The sequence below is a fragment of the Solanum stenotomum genome, chromosome 2 (genome assembly GCF_019186545.1).
Source record: "Solanum stenotomum isolate F172 chromosome 2, ASM1918654v1, whole genome shotgun sequence".
NCBI classification, from domain to species: domain Eukaryota; kingdom Viridiplantae; phylum Streptophyta; class Magnoliopsida; order Solanales; family Solanaceae; genus Solanum; species Solanum stenotomum.
In genome coordinates this window covers 1,320,442-1,347,365 of record NC_064283.1, presented here as the reverse complement: position 1 = coordinate 1,347,365, position 26,924 = coordinate 1,320,442, and the positions used below count along the sequence as shown (strand labels likewise).

Sequence of the window (26,924 nt, the reverse complement as noted above, 5' to 3'; positions counted from 1 at the left end):
AAGTGGTGTCCGAGACCGGTCTTTGTTCTTTCAAATCGAAATAAAGCTAGATGACTAGTTAGTCCAGGTGCACACAAACTGACTTAGAATGGCCAGTACACAAGATAGTTTGCATAACGATTTTGAGCAAAGTAATACTACAAAAACTCTTATGCCTGTTCAGCACATATATTTGATATTAGTACACTAGAACAGTTGATGTGTTACACACTAACATACATATATATATAATGCAACCTTTATGTGTTCAAGGAGCTACAAGAAATAAAAAAAATATGTATGCATCTACGTACAATAAGAGACGTACAACGTGAGGTGGCATACGAATGAAAAGGTGGTATCCAGCTCAGGTGAAAGACTGAACCACTGAGGAAGTGGAAACCAAACCAGAAAGAAGGCCAACAATGACAGCACTATTGTATGTGGTTGGCTCTCCTTGAATCGAGTTGTTCCTTGAATCGATATATGTCTCATTAAGAAATGGACCACCAACGAGGCCTCCAGTTGCAACGTTGGGATTTGGTTCAGTTGAGTCTAGATACTTCCAACCTTCTTTGCAATTAGTATCGGCATCTGTAGGAATGGAAGCCCCTCTATGGTGAACATACTGTGGATATTTGTCCCCATAGCCTACCAGATAACTCATCTTTGCTGGATTGTCGCCCAATACATAATTGGCCTAGAAAAGGTCGGGTACATTTGCAAAATTGTTAGCTACTAAAATCTAAAACAGACCTAGCAAAATATAAGGCGGAGCGAAGGAAAATGATCTATATAGGCAATACCAAATAGTTGGAATTATTTTTTTCTAGAAATCTATTAGTCATTTCAGAAATGTACATACAAATAGTAAGTATAGAGAACTCTAGTACTTCTATTTTTATTTTAAGATCTATTTTTCATAATATTGGACTAGAATGAGCTTAAATGAAGTGACACGACGAAGGGTTCAAATAGCTGGTGTTGTAATTAAGCTTATTGATAAGCATAATATTAAGTATACAAAAAAAATGTCTTCTCTGTAAGTAGAAAGACAAGAAATGCACCTGGGACATGGCAAACTTTCTGAGATCAGATGGTGTATATTCATTACCATCACAAGTCATTTTTTCAGTCTTGGAAGTGCGCATATAATCACTGTACACCACAGCTAAGAAGGCAGAGGCTACTGGATGCTGCAACGCGTTCCATTGAGTTATCCATATCAAACCACCTGCATTAACATTTGCTTAAAATGAATAACAAAGACTAAGTACCAGTTGTTTCTGTCTCTACTTCATTGAATTTAGTTCTGGCTAGGGCCAGATTTTCAGCTTTTTCTATTTACTACTCAGACATCTTCGCTCGTTTTATGTTTCAATCATCACTTATAACATTTGTCTTCTATATCACAAGCAATTACAGAGAGTGAAATAGGAAAAAAAACATAGGTTCAATCTGTAAAATATAGAAGCATTAATTATTCCTTAATGAGGAAAGAAAGTGATCCTTTCCTTTTCCCGATCATAACGAAAACTACTGAACTATGGATGGATAAGATTCTAATAGTAGTATTACTTATCAACAAGAAACAAAGGTCCTAGCAGAACAATAAAAAAACAGATCCTAGCAGTTACCCCTTCCGCTTCAATTTGTTTAACATGGTTTTGACCTGGCACAGAGTTTAAGAAAGTAAAGAGGACTTCTCCCTACTCTTAATGAAACATTTCCAGTGTAAGTTTGTAATATGTTGACTTATGCAACTCCGACACTTTTAAAATAAAAATGCAAGTATCTGCTCATTGATAGGGAAGAAAACAGGAAGAAAGCAAATAGAGCTTAATAAAAGAAGCTTAGATGGGTCATTACTATCAGTTCTGCTGGATGTTGCTGTCGGAGATTTTGGTAAGAGACCACACATTACTGCTTCTGCAGTTTTCCTATACTCTTGAAGTGTGTCCGAGTTTGAGACTTTGGAATTAAAGAAGCTGACCCGGGATAAAAGAACCTGCAACAAAAGCAGCCATTGACTTCTTTTTTTAGAATGAAAAAGGCAGTAATTGACTTATTCAAGTTGTTTGCTTTGAATAGTTCCATTGTGAAACAACAACAACAAAGTGAGAAATTCACATCCAATAGACACACTGCTTAAATATACCAAGATAAAACTGGTCCATTTAATAACTTTCTATAGCTCCTCTTGGACTTTCAAACAGCTGGATTCACAGATATAGTTGCTTGTAAATCAATTATTAGGAAGCATTCAGACATGAGTAAGCTAATAACCTAATACCAGAAGCACTCAGGCATCTCATACGCAAAGTAAAAATACCTGAGTACCAGCTAGCTTGCTATCCCAGCTAAACCAAGTTGGATTTCCAAAATTACCAAAAGAATCTGCATTTTTCCCAGTCGCGTAATCAAAATATGTTTGATCCCCAGTTGCATGATATAGCCAACTTGCTGCCCACAAGAGCTCGTCTCCATATCCAGTTGAATTGTAATATGTTGCGACTTCAGGAATATTTTCACTGTAGGTACCTCTATATCTATCAGCAAAAGTAAACAACTGTTTAGCATGCTTAAGAAGGTTACTTGAGTATCCTGAGTTCTTCGACTTGAACACCAGGGATGCTGCTGCCATAGCTGCTGCAGTTTCAGCTGCAACTTCTGTTCCAGGGGTAGAAGCATTTATCTGAATAAGAGGCCTCGCCTCAGTCATGTCCTCGGGTCTGTCCCAACATTTATGGTCAGCATTAGCATCACCCACCTGCCAAAGAGTCTAGCTTGTGAAACAAACACTAAGACACATTTGATTATCACATTCAAAAACTGAGATAAGCATTGTTGAACAACTAAAAAAGTCAAATATAATATGAACCAGACCACTTGATGCAAACTCAATTTCTCCTATATGATATTGACAAGAAATGGAAATGTCATGATGAGATGAACTGGAGCTTAGACATCTTTCTTTTCACATTAGAAAATACATATCGACATCTTATCAAATCACTTGTATTAAATGGTGTAAACCCTTAGCTTTAAATACTAAATACAAGGCAAAAAACATGAAATAAAGACATTTCTCCTCTGCACCATGAAAAATGTAGTAATATACTACATGAACTCTTTTACTAAATCCATTATGCAAACTTGTTCTTGCTCTGTGACCTAAGACTCGGTCAATTTCCTTGTTTTCACTTTAACCTGAATTCGTGTAAATAATTTCCGTTAAGAACAAGGAAGTTTCACAATGGAGGTCTCTAAATATCAGCACTCTTCCTAAAGTAAGACCCAAGTTCCACATTCCAGCAAGCTATTCAGACATTAAAAGCATGCGTCAAACAAATTTGTAGCATAAAGAGGGAAGGAAGGATAAAGGAAGCTTACAAGTCTTGAATGCAGCAGCAGCAAGAAAAACGTACTAGAAAGAGAAAACTGAGACAAACCTGAATATAAAGAACATTATCTTTTGGATGACAATTGATAAGATAGTCCGTAATCCATTTGAGTGAGTCTTGAGCAGGTTCCAACTGGCCCACACCTTTCATCTGATCACCATACTCAAGGATGGCCCATGACAACACAGTGGCAGTGTAAGCCATTGGGAAATTAAATTTCATGTGGTCGCCAGCATCAAACATTCCTTGACTGAGGTCTAACTTTTCTTGACTTCCATCTTTGATGGCTGAATCGCCTCTCCATGGTATCTTATTATTTACCAATTTCCCAGCTGAAACATTATGAGATTTTACCCTTATGAAAATGAGCCCAACAGATATATTCAAAAGAACAAAACTAGAAAAGTTTCCAAGAAAACAAGTTACAACAAGCAATGTCACTTTCTATGGTGAACTACTTCCAGCATTCTCCATTAACTCTGATGAAGACATGAAGTCATGATTTTGCTTTTAAGTAACTTAAGATGAATAGTTAAGTTTTTCAACGATCTTTTTTGTTTTTTGAAAAAAGCTTTGCCAAGTTTGATAACAATACACTAAATCCATGATATCATGACCATGGGACCTCGTCTAACATTTGAAGCAGACAAGGCAATGATACCAGCACATTTGGACCTTGTTCCGCATTATAAGGAGACAGTTTAGACAGCTAATAAGTTCCCTAATCTCACTCATCCTATAGGGTACATTTCAGGACACAGAGAGTTTAGAAAGCTAATAAGTTCATTAACCTCACTCATCCCATAGGTACACTTTCACCACAAATCCTTCTACAGCAGCGTGCAGGCAAGACAATACTCACAGCTAGCTGCTCGGACTCTTCAAAAAATGTCGACGGGCGCATATCAGATCCTCCTCCAAAAGTAGTGCATTTTTGGAGGATCTGACACGGGTGCGGCAACAATTTTGAGAGTCTAAACAACTTTGCCTCACAGGGCATTAGTGATGATCCATCATCTTACCGACTTTAATAGTAGAAAAATTGAAGTGCCACTTAAACTAAGAGTTTAGCCACCAACATAAATATAAAATCTTTAGCAAATAGCGAAATGAACATTCAAGACATTATGAAATGCAACATCCATATGAAATGTCCAAACCATTATGACACAACACAAATCTTGGACATAATTAACAGTATAAGAAACAAAATGTACAACAACAACAACAACATTCGCAATGTAATCCTACAAGTGGAGTCTGGAGACAGCTAAAGCAAATGAAATCATGACAAAATACTATAGAAAGCATAACAAACATTATGGAAAAAACAACAACCACCACAACAAAATGTATTTTAAAAAAATGGAAAGAACTAAAAATTTACTCCTTTTCAGTACTAAATCAAACAAGTAAGCTGCATTTATGAAAAATGAAAATCTTTCAACAGGATATCCAAATAACAAGCATAAAACATCACAAAACACAAAACCCAACTTCAAAATATCACAAGGGACTTTACATTTTTGGACATCAAAGAACTGCATTGCAATTTTCAGAGCATCTCCATATTTCTTTTCAGAAGCACCAGAAGCAGCATCTGAGCTAGAATCTTTATGCTTCTTCATAACAAGTACCACAATGGCTCCAGCAGCCGCAGCAGCCACTATCAAAACTATAATCCATCCACACCAACCCCCTTTTTTTGATTTCTCTCCCATCCTTATTCACCTCTACAAATTTACCTGCGCAATTATCATCAAGAAACCATAAAAATTCAATCTTTATCATTCAGATCTCATAAAAATTTAATCTTTTCAAACAAATATCAATTAAATGAAGAAAATGAGAAAAAGGGTAAGTTTTAAAACCTGATTTAATGATCCCGCATACAACAATGCGGGACTATATGGCTGAAAAACTTCTTCTTTTTGATAGGCAATGCAGGTGAAAAGAATACAAAAGAAGAAGAAATTTGGAGAGATTGAAGAAGAAAATAATGGAGAAAATTTAGGGTGGAGAATGAAAATGGTTAATTAAAAGGAGAGATTTGAGGTAGATGACGGATAGAACAGGACACCGACAATATTCTTATGAAGATGATGATTATTTTGTCTTCAGATTCAAGATGTTTTTCTTCACAATTTGGAATAATGACGATTATGCCATTGTTTTTTTTTGAGAGATTTAGGGAGGAAAATAATTGACTTAGGTTTTAGGAAAATCTTAACCAACTACCTTTGAAATTGTAATGAAAAATCCTTGGACCAAGTTTGGATAGTAGAAATATAAGGAGGGTATCAAATTGAAATTAATTTGCCTTTNGGAGAAAATTTAGGGTGGAGAATGAAAATGGTTAATTAAAAGGAGAGATTTGAGGTAGATGAGGGATAGAACAGGGCACCGACAATATTCTTATGAAGATGATGATTATTTTGTCTTCAGATTCAAGATGTTTTTCTTCACAATTTGGAATAATGACGATTATGCCATTGTTATTTTTGGTTTTTTGAGAGATTTAGGGAGGAAAATAATTGACTTTGGTTTTAGGAAAATCTTAACCAACCACCTTTGAAAATGTAATGGAAAATCCTTAGACCAAGTTTGGATAGTAGAAATATAAGGAGGGTATCAAATTGAAATTACTTTGCCATTTTTTTTGTTGGTATGATAGAAACATAGTCTTTGACTCAAATCATAAATTTCGTGATTGGTTGACTAGATTATTCTTGATCTCCCGTTAATAGTGCTTGACTTTTGAAAAATAAAAATAAAAAGAGTACTCTAGTGTTAGATCTTGAATAAGAAGTCTATGCGATCGCATATTTCTATTCTAAAGTAAAAAAAAAAAATAAGTAGAATACCTAGCATTCTAAACTAATGAGGCAATTAATTTATAAGATTAATGGAAGAATTTTTTTATTGGTTTCTCTAGAATTAATAAAATAATCTATTTTGAATACAAAACTAATTAAAACCTTCTTTATTTTAAACACTATAGATGGCATATTTAAATTTTGAGAATTAAATCGTCATTAATTGAAAGTTCTTTACTTCTAGATGAAAATTGAATCAGTCCAAACTTTCATACAAATGATTGGGTTATTATTAAGCACACATGGTGGAAAACAAAAAATATATATATATACACAATTTTAATAGTAAGCTTTCTTATGAAATCTTGGGGTTCTTTTTTTAGAACTTCCAATCAAATGATTGGGTTATTATTAAACATAATTAATTAAAATGTTGTTGCCCTGTTGGGGTATTTTGGGGCAAATCGTAATTTTATTCGATTGGTACTTCGTGTGCATCGAAAGCTACTTAACGTTAGTAGTGTCAGTTGGCCACAAAAAGAAACAGAAATATTGTAATTTGATACTTGACAATTGTCCACTCATAAGTTTAAAAAAGGAAAAATTAAAAAATTAATGATTCGTGATTGTCACGTACTTCACGGAGTTTCATCCAAACACTTTAGACGAAATAATAATAATGATGTGGCATATATTTATCTAACATGGAGTTGCAATTGAGTAATATGTAAAGTTCTGTGTTTAAAATACTTGTTTTGATCATGTTCATTGGATCGAGATGAAATCAAAATGGTAGTTTAAAACAAGTATAAGTATATCTCAGATCATTCCGTTTATTACCACATCATTGAATCAGTCTTATTTATCACTTCAAGCACACAATTCCTTACAGAGTCAAGTTGATTCACAATAATATGTATATTAGTAAAAAGTAAAAGAGATAAATTTCTGATCAAATTCTGGCCATTTAGACGGTAATATGAGTTGTTACTTAACAATTTGTCAGTAAACTGTCATTGTCTTTATTGTTTCACTATTGCTATACATCCAACAACTACAATAAATAGAGTTCCTTGCATGGTGTAATCAATTAATGCACTAGATTTTATGTTACACCTAACATAAGTTCTGGTAGCATTGATGGGAAACTGGGAATATAATTGAAAGGAGTTAATTATGACATATTAGCAATTCACATTAAAAATAAATAAAAAATGATATAATATGAATGAAACATTTAACCAGATTTAATTTTTCCTCATTAATCAGATTTCTCCATTTAATTTTCTATTGGTTGGAAGAAAAGACATTTTACCTAGATGTTCCCTAACTCATCAGCATTTGCCAACCATGAATCATGAATCATAGTGTGTAATAATAGTTGCACAATGGACTGCTATTACTTGACAAGATGGGTTGTTCAGATGGTAAGCATTCTCTACCATCAACCTTAAGATCGTAGGTTTAAACAAGGGAGCAGGTGGGAGCTCATGGGAAGGGGTGAAGAAAAAAAAAACACCTCCAACCTTAAGGTTGTGGATTCGAATCACCAATAAAGCAAAAAGATGGAAGCTCCCGAGAAAAAGTATAAAAAGGAAGACCATATTACTTGCAAACCAAAATATTTGATATAATGTATTAAGAATACTTGTGACAGATAACAAAAATAACCAACAATCTTAAATTCAAGAATTCTTGAAAATATGTTAAGTCACTTGAAGATGGGAAGAGTTTACAAAGCAAAATATATATCATAGTCATCTAATGCCTAAATAAATAGTCACCAAAAAGAATGGAATGGTACAAAGGCAACACAGGAATACAGCATTTGCTATTGGAATCCTGTGATCAGTTTTCTAAAGCCCATAAAATTCCAGCATTTCTTCTTCAACAGGGTGTGTTTTGCCTACTATGACTAAGCAATGCAATGGCGGCCCAAAGTCGACTGTTAGAAGTTGCTTCATTGAGCCAGCAACCACCTTCTGGTCTTCACTCCCCAGCCGTGCAAAACCAACACAAATTGTATTTTCACCATATACTGTAATTTTGAAAACGTGAAGCAATTAGTCACTATAAATGTCAAACGTTCTTTATAACTATAAATGCCATAAAGTCGAGGCTAAAACAAAACCAGATGTCAATTATACACAAGAAGTATGTCGTGTTTGTAAATAAGGCGTAGGTTAGAGGCATATCTAAACCATATCCATTATCATACTAGTTCGCTTCAGATTGAGCTCATAGAAACAGGAAAATGACTTGCAACCTCTCTTAGTCATGTCAAGGGAAATTATCATATGGATGTTGTACAGGCATGTTTGGCGAACATTTACAGAAGCAGTACGGATTCTGTTTTTCGCTAAAGAAGAGAGAATGCTTGAACTGTAAATGAGATTTATGTCGAATTAAACACAAAGAGGGGGTCTCACAAGGACAGGTCTTCAAATTCTGTATTAAGTAAATCACATCTTGATCACACATAGTGAAGTACTGCAAACTTGGACAAACTAAGGGTCAGGGAAATAGGCTATTAACAGTCCCACCCCTCATCCCTACCCCAAAACCCCCCGAAGAAATCATAAATTTAGGATGAAGTCTAATACTAGCCAATTGCCAGAGAGCCAAGATAGCTTCTGATGAAGGATTACCATTTTGTCAAGCAAAAACATAAACTCGTGAACATACCAGATTCTCCACGGGCTTCTTCAACCTCTAAGAGCTGCTCGATTGCTGTGTTAACTGTCATAAACCTGGGTGGTTCATACTGCTTCTTTCCTCTGAGAATAACATCAGGGTCACATACCACTTCAAGTAATTCGCCTAAGAATAAATGGAAACAATACTGAAGTCTAACCTGCAAAGAGACTCAATGGTGGGTTCTTTCACTCGTATATCTGCAAATCAGAAGATGAAGATGCAATTAAATGGAGAATGCTGCACCAAAAATTAAGGCAATAGAAGATCGATCAAGTACTTTTGTAACCCCACAAGTCACCAGCAAAGTAATACATAAACTTAACTAGAAACATCTAATTTCATGTGGCGTATCCAACTATCCATTGCTAGCACTACAATGGTGTTTAATGGTTGAGAACGAACCCTCTGAAAACTAGTCCAGAAGTATGCTGGGTGAAAATATTCCACTTAGAAGCAAAAGATGAAAGACCGTCAACTGAAGTGTTTTTGATTGGTAAAAGGGGGAAGAATGGCAACTGAAAATTTATTGTCATATATATGGTAACACATTACTCATGATGAAGCCAAACTGGGGATGGTCTATTGGTTGAGGAAGTAAGAAGAATGAGGGTCATTAATATTTTTATCATCCTTGCATCAAGCTATTTTCCACAGAACCTCCCCTACGGTATTGTCACTGCAGTAGCATGGGAGTAACAGGATGTTATGCCAACTGCACATTTTCTGTGTGCCCATATGCTAACCTTGACAGGCAAGATTACCTTGATAACATGTGCCAGTGAACTGAATAGGCTGCTCAGTCGTTTAGTCACAGGTGGCAGAAGTTGCCCCAGACACCACAAATATAAGAACAAACAAAGTAGTTAAATAGCCACTTACCTAACAAGCAGAGTGTGTGTAGTCCAAGCTTTCGGTTTTCTCTAATCTTCTCATAGAAACTATCCGGCCTCCAGGTTTCAGTGAAGAACGGTATGGAAACTGTCTCTCCATAATGGTAGAGCTGTAAGCCACACACTCCAACAGCATTCATCACAGATGCATTGTGTATCACCTTAACATCCACACCCAACTTCTTAGCACGGACAACAATATCAGTGTGGGTTGTGGCTCTGTATTGAACATAGACATATGATGGAGAGAAAAGGAAGTAGATAAGTGAAAGTGCATCTACGGGTCAACATGAAAAGAACCATCTTTGTATTTTTACTTCTTTATTAAATCCATAAACAAAACAAGACATTTGAAAATATTCTCCTCCTAAGGAAGATGACCCAATTAAACCTTTGCTAACATAAATCAACAAAGTTCATCATTTAGAGAAATTCCACAAGTCATCCCATACTTCTGTGTATCCTGGAATGAGAGTCTCGACATAACATTAACATGATTTCTCTTATAAGCGATTTCAACAGTCAATTAAAGTTCCAAATAGAAAGCATAACTAATATTGAAAGAGAAATGCATTAACATAGTTTTTAAAACAATACGAGGTCCTTATTCCAAACACTCTTCCTAACTTTGAAGGATAAATTACTCATAATTTACTTGGTATTTTGCAACAAAATTCAATGATTTGCTAGCGCATGATATAAACTTAAAGAAGCAGCAACTTATTGTTCTCGATTTTACAAAATTGTGGTGAATGTTCACTTAAAAATAGGTACAACCATTCATAACCTATCCACTTCTTTGCAAAATTGACCACTACAAAGTGAAACAAGATTGAACAAAGCAACAAGTACTGACCTAAGACTGGCGCGAGTAGGGTGTACGCAGACCGTATACCTACTTTACAAGGTAGACAGGATGTTTCCAAAAGAACCCCGACTCAATTAACGCAAATCAAAGAACATACAAAAGGAAAGAAATACAGCATGTACCGGAGTAAGCATCATCGCATATAGGGAAGCGACAAAGTAACAGCAACAAAGTCATGTGATAACCAAAACACAAGACACAAAGGGCAGCAACATAAACCGCAAGACAAGAAACTACGCAAAAACTGCTGATACCAAAGGAGAAACAGCTACAGGAGCCATACTACCCCAAACTAACCTGTAGGAAAGCAAGACAACCCTCGCCTAACTACTAACCTTCTATCCCAACCAAGATAAAAATTGACACCAACTAAAAGTTAAATATCCAAAAGGGTTTTCATTATCCAAATAAATACGCATATAAAAAAAATGAAGAATACCCAAAAGGATCACCAACAACTAGAAAAGCCACGTCAGAAGATTTAGCTTCATTAAGGATCTCATCAGCTTTCTCCTCTACCATTTCCCTATCAGCAAGTGTAATTGATCTTCCATAAAGATTTTCCTGAAAAAAGATCAGAACTTTATCATCAAAATCACTTTTTTTCCCTTACTGAAAGTTGAAAAAATTACAAGAAAAGACAGTAGTTTTTTTCGAACCAGATTGGAAAGGCCATTTGGAGAAAGCCCAAAAGAGAGAAGTGAAGTGTAAGCTTCCATGTATACTTTGCTGCATTTTTTTACTGCTTCAAGACCTTTCAAAGTTATATCTTTATCATCCCCCAATCCAAGACCTATTATATACAGCATGATTCTCCCTTCACTTCACTTTTAATCCAAAATATACTTCAAATTAGTGATGCTGATTCACAAGTTCCACTACGAGATACAGAGGAAGCAGTTCTTTTTTCCAGTTGGGACGAGGGAGACGATGAATTTAAACCCTAGTGAAAACTTGTAAATTGAAAATTTCGATTTACTCAATAATTTGTTGAGTTTGAAACAAAAGTCGATATGTCCGAGTGGTTAAGGAGACAGACTTGAAATCTGTTGGGCTTCGCCCGCGCAGGTTCGAACCCTGCTGTCGACGATTGGTTTTTTTTTAAAAAAAATTAGTTCGTATTTTCGTTTAGTTGAATGACCATTCGAGAAGTTCCTTTTTTTTTATAATTAAACAATTGTGTGTATTTTTTTTATATTCTTTTCATGCTCATTTTATTTTAAGAGTTTTGAGTAATATCATGTCAATCCATAAAGTCATATTTACATGTTGCAGCAGATAACCTATTTTAGTTTCAAGATTTTAAATCTCATCCATTTTAAAATCTTACATGTATATATCATTTGAATGACCCAATGACCAATGGTTGTAAAAAACTACTCACACTAACTGTATATATAACTTAAATTAAATTTGAGAAAAGAAAGAGAATTCCAATGGCTATGTTCCATTTCTAATCTCCAATTTATTTTTACAAGATGTTACAATTTTTATTTTTAAAAAAATGCAATACACACAACTGCTCCATTTCATTGCCTCAACTATACTTCAAACACACTATCTTTGGCTCTTTTACAACATCTAGCAATTGGACAAAGCTGGTATTGAAATCATGTATTCCTCAACTTGTTAAAGATTACATGTAAGAACAGAAGGTGAAAGGAATGTGTGAAAACTGAGAAAGGCAGAGAGAGGGGATGAACATAAATGAATTTTACAGAATTCTTTGTCAATATATTCAGGTCAAAATGACAGGACTTCTAGACAATAAACAAGTTGTGACATCCAAGGTGAATATTTTTCCATATCTAATCGTCGTCCTTGAATTCCCTGTCCAAGAGAAAATGACACCATCAGTATTTGTTTCTCCAAGATTGAGTTCTAAGTTCTCTTTATCATAGAAAACTCAAACAGAAGTCGTGTTTCTAAGTTTTCTTTTTGTGTGTGTGGTAAGACGTGATGATAGCTCACCTGCGATCAAGGTACCGAGGTTGAATGCCACTTCCTTGACATGTTGTGCAAGTCAAACCACCAGCACCATCACAATTGATGCACCGAGAGACTTCTGTCTCACCCCCTCCAAGCTCCACCGTCACACTGCCAGTACCCATGCAAAATCTGCATTTCTCTGCAATATAAGTCCTTTCCTCATAAGTATTAGCTCTAAGTCAGTCTCAAAAAATGTTAGGTTTTAAAGAATAACTGGCTCTACAGTCTTTGGTCAGACAATCTACTGACGACTTTTTGAATAATAGAAGCTGAGTAAGATCTTGTGGTGCACTTAATCAATTTCTCTCTATTGCTGTGCACTGCAATGTCTATGCATGCATCTAAATTGATGGCACATTAATCCCAAGAATCACTATGATGTTTAAGGTGGCAATTATCAAGATTAGTCTCTGAGCAGATTTTAAGGAAATAAAAACCAAGTAAATCACAGTTCTCTTTGTCACTCTCTTTCTTAACCAACAACTCCCTAGCAGATGCCACAACCTTAAGGAACACTTCCCAAATACAATTATGTCATTTATGGTCATTGGTAATTTGTCATTCATGTAAGTATCTTCAATTCAGAAACTCCATAAAACACCAGAGACATGCTAAGGGATAGGTATCGCCCTCCAATGAAAACTTTGGAGTGTCACAGGAATTACGTGATTAAAAATTAAGTCCTAAATACATACAATAAGCATTTCGGAAAGCTTTCTAAGAGATGCGCAATTTTCTCTATCCCCCATGTCAGAGATTTTGATCAACAAGTCATACATGTCAATTTAAAGAGATACAAACTAGACGAATTCAATTTGCCAGCTTAAGATCAATTGAAGCACTTAAAATACGGTTTAGTTTGATGTCTTTGCTCCAACTTCCGGAAGTTCTGATCATAAGTATATACATGCAAAACATCACTACAATAAGAGACTAGGATATCCCAAACAAAAGTCTAACTTGTCTTGGCTGGCAAATGAAATGACTAGATCTGTTGCAAATGGTGCACCACTACTAAATGAAAAAAAAAACAAGTAGTGCAACTTATATCTTAAACATAAGAGTTATTTCCCTAAGACAGAGTGACAAAAAGAAAGGGTGAGAAATGTTCTTCACGGGCCAAAAAGGCAAAAACCATCAGAAAAGGTACTACAACATCTAAAACTGAAGCCAAGCATGAACCAGAACATCAATGTTGCTCGGACTCTTCAAAAATGCCAATGAGTGCGTGTCGTATTCGCCAAAAGTAGAGTATTTTTGGAGAATCCGAGAGGGGTTGCGGCATCAAAAGTGAAGAGTCCGCGCAACTAAGAGATCATGTATGTCTTAGTTTTATCTTGAGAATATTGAAAATTTTGCCCTTATTCTCCAGTCTACGTTTTCCCATACCTCATCTGAAAATGGCAAATGAAATTTTACCCGGAAAGCTACCAATGTACTATGTAGTCCTTCGACAACAAGAATTACTAGCATCCACTATTTAATTTCCAAATGAAACTGAATTTCTGAGGGTTCGACGCAGACAGAAAACTCTCACTTAATGAGATTGTCTCAACATTATTTTACTAAGAAGAAGAATAATTCTGCTGCTCTCTGGACAACAATCCAGCTCAAGTTTCTAATTTGAGTGCTACCTATCAATTATGTAGTAATCTTGATTTAAGTACACTTGTGGACATAACATTATCCTTCAAGGCTTATTTGTACTTACCGAATCGATCAACTGAACATGTATTGAAACAAAAGAATGGGAAACACTAGTTCAAGAAATACTTACGAGCACCAGTGCCAGTGCAGGGGAAGCAGGGCTGCGTATTCTCTCTTTTTGCCTGTAAAATGTACATTCTTTAACTATGAAAACAGAGTTGCACATTGAATTCCAGTAGGAAGTGTCAAGCAATAAAGGGAAAATAAGTAGCATATAGTTTCTGTCACCCCAATAATCAATGAGGCCGAACTAGAATTTTGAGTTTATGATTTCTAAATTCTAAAAAAGACAACTTATAAGGTTTCAGATAAGTTATATATACATACTAAGTGGACCCTTTTAACACAAATACAGAGTTTAAGCCCAAGCTACTGAATTCTGCCGAACCCATAAGCAGAACTGTAGCTCCCTGATAATCAAGAAAGGTACAAAAATGTATTCAAAAGCATATTTCATAAAATTAAACAAAAAAAAAAAAACTTACAGCATTATCAATTTGGGTCTCATAAAAAACTGGAATTCCAACTCCAATAGCTACGCTGAGCACCCCAACTGTAATTGCTATCACCTGCCAAGTACATTACAATCCCCCAAAAAACAAAAAATAAAAACACCCATATGAGATCAACTGAAATTAAGCAACAATCATGGAAGAAAACCACAAAAAGAGAACTTGAGAAAGAAAAGAACCGTATTTTGATCAAGATCCACAGCTCTAATACATGGGTAAGAATTTCGCCTACGATGTGTTTGATGAAATTTCTGAATGAAAAAAGAAGAAGAAAGAGGAGGAAGCTTAAGAGGTGAGCTGATAAATGGAGACTTAAAGCGGGAAAGTGAAGGTGCTGTTAACATTTCCTCCCTTTTTTTTCTATCTTTTGTTTAGCTTCGTTCGTTTGGCTATGGATTTTGCTATCATCAGAATCAGGAAAACAAGAAATTCTGAAACTGACACCAAGTGTTGTTAGCTATCCATTGTTGGCCTTTGGATTGTGTGGGGACACATTTCATATTTACCAGTCAGTTCATTGTTTTCTTTTTTTTTTTTTGGGTTTTTGCTTACTGGGTGGGCTTTTATGTTGAAGTGCTAAGGCTTAATTGAGACACAAAAGCATTAGACCACAAATGTTAGATGACAACGTAATGGTTTAATAGTAAGGTTGAGTACCATATGAGCATATATTTGATCTGAGTCTAATAATTTCTTGAGAGTATATTGCGTAACTTCTTAAAAATAGATACAATATCTAAATGGTAACTCAAAAAAGAAATATTCGTGTAAATCGGCCCTAGCTACGCTATCATCAATTTTTAGAGGTTGTTTTTAAGTTTGAGATAATACCATGTATAGTCTTTTTATATATTGGTAATGTCTAGCAACTTTATACGCACCTCTTGATTAATCCATCAATTATCAATTTATGCGCAAGTTGATTGCTCTATTAATTATTCATCATCTTTCATCAACACAAGTGTCAAATAAGTAGGCTTGGTAAAGTTCAAGCGTAGAAATTTGAATCTTAATCCTTGATTTTCACCTACTTTATTAACGATAGGCGATTTCAGCACTAATGTTTAAACATAGTAATCAACTTTTAACTCATCGAAACAATATTTGGGATGTAATTCTTTTGACTTTGTACATTTTGAAATTATGTATTTGTTGGTATTGACGCTAATGTAACTAATCACGATTGATACGTACATGCTGGTTTCTGGGCTTTGCACGGGCCAACCTTTAACCATAGGCAGATTAACGTATCAGCAAACATATATATTTCAAGAAAATGGAACTGTAAAATGTATGATATAATATATGAGCTAGAGTACAGAAAGTTTGCACCCAGTTACCGCCTTCATATGTAAAAGTGCTATATAAATACATGATTTTGTGAGTTGTGACACAAACTCAGAATGAGCATTACTTTATCTTTGTGATTTTACAGAAACGTAAAAACATGAAAGGGAATATACATTAATTGATCAAACCACGTCTTGTAACTCAATAACGAGTTCCTTAACCTCGTTGAGCTTCATACCTTTGCCACAAATTCGGATCATATGGTTTGTCTGGCTCATATTCGTCTTCTCCCTGGAGCTCATGCTGCACTACTTTGGTCCGCTAGTTTTTGAAGGACCACATCTCACCACCATAGCATCATACAGTTGCTTCCCGTTCTATTTATGAAATTTAATCAGACTAAACCTCACATGTGAAACAAAAGATACTCATTCTAAGTTTAAAAGCACTTACAAAAATCACTGGGAAAAAGTGTATTTGTCCCTCGGGTTTTGTCTGTTTCTCTTTAAAGTAAACCAAAATCGGAAAGTTTGGCCACCATAGCTCCCAGTTCACAAATGAAGAATATCTGTTCACATCATTTGAATCAGCCATTTGGCAAAACTGACTTAGAGCAAGGATTGCCTTCTACTTACTTCCAGCGGTTCTTTCCACCCACGAAAACATTTTCACCTGACTCCTCGAGTTGCTCCCCAACTTTCACCTCCTGCAATGAAGTTAACATAGCAATTAGAGAGAACTATGACCAAGCAATGGTATTTAAATTGCTTACATCAGATTTATACAAATAAGAATGTAACCACATGCTTATACATACCAGAGCCTCATCATCAAAGACAAATCTCACTCTTGTTGTCTGCAAGGTAAAAATGATGTGAATCAATAAGGAATGCCAGCTTGATAGATGCTAAATGAATGAACGAGATCAAGGAAACTAAGATAATAAGTAGAATGAACAGATGATCTGTTACTAGATCCAGTGCAATAGAAGAAGTTTCCCGTTATAACTTGGATGTCATGGGTTCAACTCTTGATAGAAGATTCTGAGGTGATTTTCCTTCTTTTTTGGGTTATTGGTCATCCCATCAGCTTATGCACATCTCGACTTATCCATCAAGCAGCCTATTCAATTCAGAAGCACAGATTGCCAAAAGAAATCCACCAATTTAGAGTTGTGATCTCACAGCAAGTGTAGTTGGGATTCGAACCTAGAATCTCTAGGTTGGCTTCTGAATTACTTTCGTAAGTTTCTTTAGGCAATGTAAGCAAAACTCTCTTCTACTTATCTTTTCTAGGTACAATTCATGCACCACACTAAGGTAGGAAAAGTTCAGTATATATCAATGAACTCCTACCTCACAATTTTTGTTTGCTAAAAGCCACAAACTTTAGACATGTAAACGTGCATCAAGTAAAGGAATGGCTCAATGTCTATGATTCACAAAGCACGGATGCCTTGTAGATGACTGGACAATCTTTTAATGTTGCCATGAAGGATGAAAACGCTTAAAACAGAAGTAACACAAAATTTCATTCTAATAAGACGACTACAGTTTTGCTCTCCATCTCATTTGTAAAAAAAAAGAGGTACCTGGAATAACAGGAGTAATCCAAGAAGACCAATAGGAACTGCTGCTGGTAGATTTTCCACATAAAATAAACCACCAGATAACCCTGTTCATACAAAAATGTAAAAAATTAGAACAAAGACACTAGAGAAAAATGAAATGAGGGAGGGACTGAGGGAAATTCTTCAACAAATAACAGCTTGTTTGGATGGCTGTACATATCGTTCATAATGTATTACTCATTGTAATGTACTCTGTTGTATTGTTTTGACGAATATAATGTATATATTGTATTGTTTCCTGTTGTTTCATAACACCACCATGTACCAACATTTTGAACAATAAGCTTACAATATTATCAAAGAAATAGAGTATGAGATAGAGTTATGATAGGGTAAAAGTAATATGATTATTAAATACAAATGGTAAGCCCACGTGATCACACCAAATAAGCTGTTACATTATATGGAATTTTTCATTGTTACATAACGGAGTTAATAATAGGATACAACAAAATTTAGTAACAATAAACATCGTAGCTTAAGTAACATTACGATACAATACCACAGGTAACAACCATCCAAACAATGTGTTTAACTTCAATTATAAATTTTAAAGCACTGATTTATCAAAGAAAAAGAGAATTGTAAGATGCACCTAGAAGGACAATAGGAATTCGGTAATCTGGGTCAGGAACAACAGTCTCCTTCTTTATCAGTTTCTTCCGCATCTGCCAAACCATGAACATTAGCCCAAATTCCCAGTAAACTACAATTAGATACAGTCAAATATCTCTATAACAATCGTCCAACATTTCCCTATAACAGCCTAGTTTTCTTTGAATCAACTTTCATATTATGTTACTATATTATATGCTCTTTATAACTGCATCTCACTATAGAGGCTTAACTATATTTGCAATAACAGATCCCATGAGGAATCATCTCAAATTCCAAAGGCAAAATTAGATCAAACGAAAAAACAAAAAAAATGAGAAATATGAATTACTAACCACTGAGGTGACAGTGAGATTGATTTTTTTGAAGTTTCTAGTGAAAAGAGCATGACTATTAATCTCTTTGCCATAGAATGAGCTCTGTAATTTCCTCACAGCCACAGGCCCACCTACTACTTCTCTTTCTGCTTCTGATAAAATACAAAACAAAAATTACTTAGTTTACAATACAAATCACAGAAGAAAATTTTAAGATAAGCTTAACAAAGTTTAATTTTACAGAAATTTTGCTTAACTGTGCAAAGCAGTAGTGAAGCGGGAAGCAGAGAGAAGAGCGCTCTCCATTGCAATTTCTCTGACTCCGTCTGTGCTATGAAATTGAAAAGATTGAGAGGCTGTAGATGATTTCCCTTAATTTTGTCATTTCCACGCTCTATCCGTTTCGCTCCATTGCAAGCCACTGATATGTCTAAAGCTCAAGGGTAAAAAAGTCAACAAACAAAAATATTTACAACTAGTCCAACGCGGGCTCCGAAAATTGGGTGGAAAATAATTTTAAGAAAAGAAACTTTCGCAAATAGCCACTATAATAAACTTAATTATGTTTCACAGCTATAGTTTGCATATTTATGTGTTGTAGTTACAATTTAAGCTATCTCGTTTGTATAATTTGAAATTCGCAGGTTTGTATAATTCGCGGGTACATTTATATAATTTAGTTATTTTTCTGTAAATTCAAAATAACGAATTTATACAATTACAAACATCAGAAGTGTAAACAGTTAGACAAATTATATTATACAAATTACAAATTATACAAAAGTTATACAAATTACAAATTATACAAAAGTTATACAAATTATATAATACAAAATTTGAATTATACAAACGTGCGAATTATACAAAATTAAAAAGTTGAGTTGCGTAATTATAACTAAAAGTAGGCTGTGAACTGTAATTAAGGCAAACTATAGTTATGTTAAGTAATTAACTATTATATGTTTGCTTATACGCTTAATTTTCCCTTTTAAGAAATACTTAAAACGGAGTTAGCAACCTACTGGCTTACTGGGTGTGCATAGTTTGATATAAATGATGAGTTCTTATCTGGTGTCCGATACTTATATTAAAATACGATTAATTTGAATTCTCCCCGCGCCGTGAACATCCCCAGAGCCTTCTAAACGTGTCTGCCTTTCTTTGCACTCATTGAGCTTTTTAAAAGACCACTTGCACCTGGGCCTTTGTCGTTGGAGCAAAAGCAATAGGCCCAGCTCCACCATGGGCTTTATGTTTTGATGTGCTATTACTTTCAGATTTGTAGGCTATAGCTATCAAGCAGAGCAATTACTGAAATTCAGATAGACATATAACATTGACTTGCTAATTGGTATAGTAAATAAAATAATAAAACTTACTAAAATTGATTAAATTGTAACGTTAATATAACAAGAATTTATATGTACATTTTATCTATCTTGGAAAAATTATATGAAATAGCAAACTATTAATTCAAATTAAATTTTATAGACATAGTTTATTTTATTTGTAATTCGCTAGCAAACATGTCATTTTTTTGTCATCTGATTCAGTATACAATTAGTTATTTTCGGTATACAATTACTTATTCGGTATACAAATGTATAAAATGCGTTTGTGTTTGTATAAAACAAGAGAAAAATGTATATACAAATACAAATACATATATTTTCGTCCTATACACTTATAATTATACAAATACACATCTTATTATATAAATTACAATGTATAAATAAATTTATACAAAACTGAACAATTTGTATAAAATTGGATGTATCTAGCGTATTATACAAATCAAAAGCTCCATAGCAAATATAAAATTTGTTATAGAGCGCAATTATGCAAACTATAGCTATAACATACAAATATAATTTTTATGTTTGCTATATGTGAAAGTTGTTCTTTTATCTATACATATGACTGAAAATCCGCAATGCACCAACCGGATAGGACAATGGGGAGGGACTAGTTGTTCGTAAAAGCAAACTAAAGAATAAAAAAAATGATTTCTTCATCCTTCACTATAATTCTTTATGTTCAAATTTTTATTATAAAAAGATTTTTATTAGCGAACATTTTTATCTTAAAATATAATCTTATAAAGCACAGATCTAAATTAGATAAAAAATTTATAAATATCGAATATCTAACGAAACGATAGTAAAATAAAAATGGGTCAAGTGTGAGGGCGACAGGCCAACAAAGTGCCTATCATTGCAAAGCATGTGATGGTGTGACCATCCCTTTTATGATCTTCATATTAGCAAGACCGTTAAATAAAAGTTGTCTATTTGGAACAAAAATGAAAAAAAGAAAAAAGCTTTTTGAACAATTAGATACACACATAATAATAAATTTTTGAAGAGTACGAACAATATATATTATTCAAAGCTTACGTATATGAATAATATGACCCTTCCTAACTTCCCGAAATTAATCTATGTGGTTTTTTTAAAAGTAGTACTTGTTGGTGTTCTTTTTTCCTAAAATAAATTAAATTTTTAAAAGAAGACTATTTTGTATACGTTTTATTACATCTTTAAGTTCTCAACTAAAATTTCATTCTATATAATTAAAAAAATATTAGTACATGAAATCACATGATTGTAGAATGCCATATATAGCCGTTGTGTGAGTGTGGTGACCACATATAAAAGTTGTTCAATGAACCCCAAATGTCGAGGAAACCTTTTTCAACCATACAATAATATGATATTATAAATTGTCTGGTAAAATTATCTGTATTTATAGCGTACTTTGAAATATTTAGAAATTTGAGAGGCACATTATTATAGGATTCGAAACAAATCCAAATTCACCACGTTAGACTGTTAAAATAATTAAGCAAATGATATGGTTGTAGGACACACACAAAATCAATGATTTTATTTATCTCACGTTTATTGAAAATTATCTATTTATTTTTCTATACATAATAATATTTATGTATACATTACTCTCTTATATCCAACGTACAAAATTACATTCAAAAGTAAAAAAAAAAAAAAAAAAAGTGTTGCATGAGGAATTAAGCATATGTGTGTCAGTTATTATTAAAGAGTGTAATTGAAGTATTATTTCCCATCAATTTAAGAATATTCTTTATTTCTTTTTCTTTTTTGTGCTATACATTTCTCTTTTGAGAGGGTTAAATAATATACTTTGCACTTTTTATACTTATCCATTAGGGCTTAGTTTTTTTCATTATACTTTGCACATTATCCACTTATCCCTATTCCATTTCTCCAATCTACCTTGGGTCCCATATACTAGCAAATATACGAAATTTAATTTCCTAATAATTGTGAGCTAAAAATAAACAAAATAATTGTGAGCTAAAAATAAACAAAATCCTATAAAATATTGTAGTATGTCCTTTTGTGAAATATTCACAAATACTTAAAGTTTCAATATTTAAGCTTTAAAGAAAATATTAAAATATAAATTTGACGATATAATATTTTACCATTTTTCAAATAAGATTTATATTCAAACATAACTTTAATTTTCAGTTTGACTAACTTCTCATTTTGTAAAAAGGGAAAAACAATCTTTTGATATTTGAACGAAATATATATAATTTTTGCAAAAAGAAAATTTCTTAATAATTAATTGTAAGCTAAAAAGAAACAAAACTCATAAATATTATTGTCCGTCCTTCCTAAAATATTTATAAATTATAATTTTAGTATTTGAACTTCAAGAGAAATATTGAGTAACAAATTTAACAGTATACATTACTTAGAATTTTATATTTTTCACTTATAAATTTGTGAATATCACGCAATTTAATTTTCAAGTGAAACTCATATCCAAATACAAATTCCATTTCTATCTTGATTAGCCTCTCATTTTATAAAAACTAAGAAAAAAAAAAAATTGTAAGATTTTTTATTTTTTTTTGCAAATAAAAATAAATAAAAAATTAGGAACTAAAAAAAATCCATTTTAAATGCCCACCCGTAAAATTTAAACTCAATAAAATGGTTTGAGAAAATCCAAAACGACACAATCTACCACCCCCGTATCTCTCTCTCACACACCTCTCTTCCGCCGACATCGCAACGGTTCGCCGGAGTACTGCGGCGGTGCCACCAACATCTGAAAAATTAACTCCGTTTACTTGCCTGCTTTGCTTTAAGTAACGGCCAATTCGCCGGATTTTCTAGTCAGTTTACCGGTGTTTGCTTTGGATTGATCAGCAAAAGGTACTGATCGGTTTGTTACAGAGGTTTTTGCTCTTCTTCTGTTTGTAATTTACTATTTAACTTAATTTATTTTTAATTTTATCATTTTTGGGATCTCATATTTTGTCTTTTATGTTTTTAGATACTTCTGAAGATATACTGTTTGTTTGACATTGTTTTAGTTTCAACTTTTTGGGGATTTTTTTCAGTCTTGCTATAAACAATGAGTGATAAAGCAGATGGGAAGAAAAAAATGAAATTGTTTTAGTGTTTTGCTGCGTTTTCAAGTCATTTGCAATTTTGATATTCATTTTCATACAACAAAATTGAGCTGAGTTTCTATCGGAAACAGCTTCTCTACCCCCAAAAGGGGGGGTAACGTTTGTGTACATCCTACTTTTGACAGACTCCACTTGTGGGATTACACTGTGTATGTTGTTGTAGTATCAGCTCAATTTTTAAGTTAAATGGGTAGCTATATGAAGTCATCTATATCCATTCGGTTTCATTTGTACTCAGTTTCGTTTCGATCATTCTAAGATTAGTTCCCCTGATGCATTATCTCCTGAATTGTGTTGATAGTAGAGCTTGTTTTAACTAGTGCTATCGTTTTTCTGTGTCAGGAATTCAAGATGATTGGATCTTTTATCACCAGAGTGCTTGTGTAAATTTCGGATTTGGATTACTTTTTATAGACTAGTAGTCGTGGATTTTCTATTTCTTGAGTTTTTAAAGCTTTGATCTTTGGTGTTCCTCATGCAGGATGGTTTTTGGTTATGCTTATCCAGCTTATGAATGCTTCAAAACTGTGGAAATGAACAAACCTGATATTCAGCAACTCCGCTTTTGGTGCCAATATTGGTATCTTGCTACATTTGCTTTTTAGACCTCAATGTATCTTGTTGTGGATCTCGATTCTAACTTTCTTGTTCCTCCAATTTTTCAGGATCTTAGTTGCTATGTTGACAATTTGTGAGAGGTTCGGTGATGCTTTTATTTCATGGTAATCACAATGAACTTGTTTGTTCAGATCGTATTTTTGATACTCCAGCTTGTTATATTTTGAAATATTCATGTTGGTGTTAATATTCTCTTATTTTATGTGATACTTTGTTCTTTTCAAGGGTTCCAATGTACAGTGAAGCTAAGCTGGCATTCGTCATTTACTTGTGGTGCCCCAAAACTAAGGTATTCATATATATCGCTCTATTGAAAAACAAATATTCTGTCTTTGGTCGGTTTCAGTTTCATATTAATCTAATTAGTTCTTCATCTTATCATAAAATTACTGCAGGGAACTACATATGTGTATGATGCCTTTTTTAAACCCGTGATTTTAAGGCATGAACCTGAGATTGATAAAAATTTGTTGGAGTTGAGGACCAGAGCAGGAGATATGTTCTTTTTATACTGGCAGAAAGCTGCTAGCTATGGTCAGACGAGGGTTTTCGACATTTTGCAGTACATTGCTTCGCAGTCAAATCCACCTCCCCCCACTCAGGTTTTCATTAAGATGTGTTTCAGAGTTTATATGCATGCCCAATCATTTTCAGCATTTCAAACATGCTCTTTACTAAATGATAGTCTTAGCTGTTTGACATTTGAAGATCTTATTCATTTTAGAGTTTGCATGCTTATGAATCCATACAGCTGTGTTGCGATGCAACTCCACAAAGTCCTTCTCTAACTTTCCGTGCTGATTTGAAGGTTAAGGAGTGATTATTCATCAGACTCTTAATATATAACACATGCTTGTGAATACTAGATAGGTTGAATCTTTTTAGACTTAGCAGTGGGGAGGTTGGGGGTTCAGTGTAGGTGATAGCCAGATTACAGATAACGAACTGTTGCATTTTCTGATGCTTTGCTGTGTGGATTTGTTTGTGTTTGTCATTCTAATTTGGATTCGCTAATTAATTTTCCAGCCAGGGAAGTTACTTTTAGCTGTATGTTGGAATATATAGGGGTTAGAATCTAAGGGGAAATTTTGTTGCTGGTGACCTGTGTACTTTTCATGCGGTCTCTTGTCGACTGCATGACTTCCCCACCTAGAGTTAACTGTACAAAATTGCATACAAATGTTTTATGTGGCTTCAGTGTTTTTTGGCTAAAAGACAAACCACCATTCATGCTTTTCTTTTCCCCTCGTAATAATAGACAAGAATAATTCCCATTTCTTTTTTACTTGATCAAAAAGAGAAAATATTAATGACGATAATAATAGACGAACTATAACCTAACCTAGTTCACGAGTTTTCTGTGTTTAACATGACATTTTCAGTAATGTAGCCCCTATTGTAAATATTTTACAGCACTTGTTGCTTAGATTAATACAACACTTCTAAAAAAAGAGTCTTCGATGTTCAATTGGTAGTCTATTATTGATTAGCTGTAAAATTGTGAGAGCTGAATTTGATCCCAGTTTTAAATATCAATTTGAGCTGTCTTTCAAAATTGCAGCCACAAAGGCAAAGCAGTAGAGGTCGTCAACCCACAGCATCACTAAATCGCAGATCATCTGCTTCAGCAACACAAGTACAGGCTGAAGAACAAGCACCCCGTGCGTCTTCTGAATCTTCAAGCGAAGATGAAGCAGATTCAGCAGAAGAGGCAGGATCCTCCAAAGGTCCTCCACCGGCTTCCACTGCAGCTGCAAATGCACAAAAAACAACTCCCTCCAAATCACTGGTTTCAACTGTAGCTACGTCTCTGAACACACAAAAAGCATCTCCATCCAGAGCCCTTGCTGAAATCACGAAACCTTCCACGTCTGTTGAAACTCGAGTGGTGCAGATTGATTCTGTGCCTTCCTCGGCCACTGAAAGTGTTAACCCTCCTACTGAGACAGTATTGGATGAAGCAGTCCGAGTAACACGCGCCAGATCAAGAAAGACAAGGACCTCAAACAACCCTTGATTTGTGTCATCAAATACTTAACCCCATACATCTGGCATATCTTAGTTCATTCATTACTGTTGTCCATGATTTTTTAGCATGGCTTGAAAAGTATAAGGGTAGAGTGTGTAGGATTGCCAGATGCAATTACAATTCATTATTAAACATCCAAATTAAAGTACGTACGTTTGTGCTCAACGATTGGAGAGTAGTTCATTATTCCTTGTGTTAAGGTGGGAAAATGATCATGAATCTATGAAGTTAAGAGTTATCTTAGAGGATCACTGTACATACATATAAACATCTGGTTCTTGAGATGGCTTTGTTGATGTACTGTATGGTAATTGGAATGGGACTGGGCTTCTTTTACTGTATCTCTTTACCTTAACTCTTCTCCTCTTGTTTGTTAGATTGATTTTTTCACTACTTTTCTTATTTCAATTGGTGTGTCAGCTCTGAGATTGCTATTACTTGAAGAGTAAATGTTGTCATAATACCTGAGTTGATGGTTGATTGGCTACTCATTCTCCCTGGTAGATTGTTGCTTGTAAGGGTGGACGTTCGGATTTGGTATGAAAATTTCAATTTGAATTTTACATTCTAGTCTAGGATTGAAGAAATTGCAATCCAAATTAACTCGAATAAGATTTTTAAATTCGATTTTGGGTTAATTGGTTTGGATATTTCAAATTTGGGAAAAGGGTCTGAAAAATACTCCAACTTTGGCCGAAATTGTTGTTACCCCTGAACTATTTAATAGTGTATTTTAAAGGTATATATGTGTCCACGTGGATATATTACTATTTATAATTATGCATTATTTTTTATGTCCACGTGGGCATATATATACCTTTAAACTACACTATTAAATAGTACAGGGGATAAAAGGTCCTTTCCAAAGTTTGGTATCGTAATAACAATTTCAGTCAAAGTTCGGATATATTTCAAACTCTTTTCCCTTTAGGTTTTGACTTTTGAGCCTTTTAAGTCAGGTCACAACAATTAATTATCTCAATATGATAGTTAGGCCACAACAATTAATTACCTCAATATGATAGTTTGGTCCTTAAAATGAATAACTTTCAACCATTAACAAGGATTGAGATCATTCTATCGCCCATATTGTGT

General features: G+C 34.1%; 5 protein-coding genes and 1 non-coding gene across 7 annotated transcripts; 2 read left to right on the top strand and 4 right to left on the bottom strand.

The window, feature by feature from the left end:
- Positions 1–95: 95 nt before the first annotated feature.
- On the bottom strand, positions 96–5,450 carry LOC125854208 (endoglucanase 10-like). The gene is made up of 7 exons (XM_049533688.1): positions 5,255–5,450; positions 4,906–5,128; positions 3,432–3,715; positions 2,312–2,749; positions 1,849–1,987; positions 1,047–1,213; positions 96–679 (listed from the first exon to the last, which is right to left on the bottom strand). Exons 2-7 carry the CDS (start codon positions 5,102–5,104, stop codon positions 347–349), a joined length of 1,560 nt encoding a protein of 519 aa, XP_049389645.1. The 5' UTR covers positions 5,105–5,128; positions 5,255–5,450; the 3' UTR covers positions 96–346.
- A 2,425-nt stretch (positions 5,451–7,875) lies between these two features.
- Positions 7,876–11,612, bottom strand: LOC125854209 (probable diphthine methyl ester synthase). Its single transcript, XM_049533689.1, has 6 exons — positions 11,314–11,612; positions 11,094–11,218; positions 9,776–10,005; positions 9,054–9,093; positions 8,885–8,976; positions 7,876–8,237 (listed from the first exon to the last, which is right to left on the bottom strand). The coding sequence occupies exons 1-6, from the start codon at positions 11,461–11,463 to the stop codon at positions 8,056–8,058; spliced, it is 819 nt and encodes a 272-aa protein (XP_049389646.1). The 5' UTR covers positions 11,464–11,612; the 3' UTR covers positions 7,876–8,055.
- Positions 11,613–11,661: 49 nt separating this feature from the next.
- TRNAS-UGA (transfer RNA serine (anticodon UGA)) lies at positions 11,662–11,743 on the top strand. The gene has a single exon. It is a non-coding gene; the product is annotated as a tRNA-Ser (tRNA).
- A 513-nt stretch (positions 11,744–12,256) lies between these two features.
- LOC125854211 (protein SPA, chloroplastic) lies at positions 12,257–15,370 on the bottom strand. The gene is made up of 5 exons (XM_049533691.1): positions 15,042–15,370; positions 14,836–14,919; positions 14,421–14,472; positions 12,626–12,782; positions 12,257–12,484 (listed from the first exon to the last, which is right to left on the bottom strand). The coding sequence occupies exons 1-5, from the start codon at positions 15,204–15,206 to the stop codon at positions 12,463–12,465; spliced, it is 480 nt and encodes a 159-aa protein (XP_049389648.1). The 5' UTR covers positions 15,207–15,370; the 3' UTR covers positions 12,257–12,462.
- Positions 15,371–16,141: 771 nt separating this feature from the next.
- On the bottom strand, positions 16,142–19,124 carry LOC125856515 (uncharacterized). The gene is made up of 8 exons (XM_049536076.1): positions 18,972–19,124; positions 18,733–18,866; positions 18,378–18,450; positions 17,744–17,826; positions 16,970–17,008; positions 16,788–16,858; positions 16,606–16,720; positions 16,142–16,529 (listed from the first exon to the last, which is right to left on the bottom strand). Exons 1-8 carry the CDS (start codon positions 19,018–19,020, stop codon positions 16,461–16,463), a joined length of 633 nt encoding a protein of 210 aa, XP_049392033.1. The 5' UTR covers positions 19,021–19,124; the 3' UTR covers positions 16,142–16,460.
- A 3,573-nt stretch (positions 19,125–22,697) lies between these two features.
- LOC125856456 (putative HVA22-like protein g) lies at positions 22,698–26,161 on the top strand. 2 transcript variants are annotated; one of them, XM_049536010.1, is made up of 7 exons: positions 22,698–22,922; positions 23,525–23,565; positions 23,664–23,762; positions 23,848–23,904; positions 24,026–24,089; positions 24,196–24,402; positions 25,362–26,161. In XM_049536010.1, exons 2-7 carry the CDS (start codon positions 23,534–23,536, stop codon positions 25,815–25,817), a joined length of 915 nt encoding a protein of 304 aa, XP_049391967.1. In that variant the 5' UTR covers positions 22,698–22,922; positions 23,525–23,533; the 3' UTR covers positions 25,818–26,161. The 2 variants fall into 2 exon arrangements, with proteins under 2 accessions (XP_049391967.1, XP_049391968.1); XM_049536011.1 differs by having other exon boundaries at positions 22,708–22,945.
- Positions 26,162–26,924: the final 763 nt, after the last annotated feature.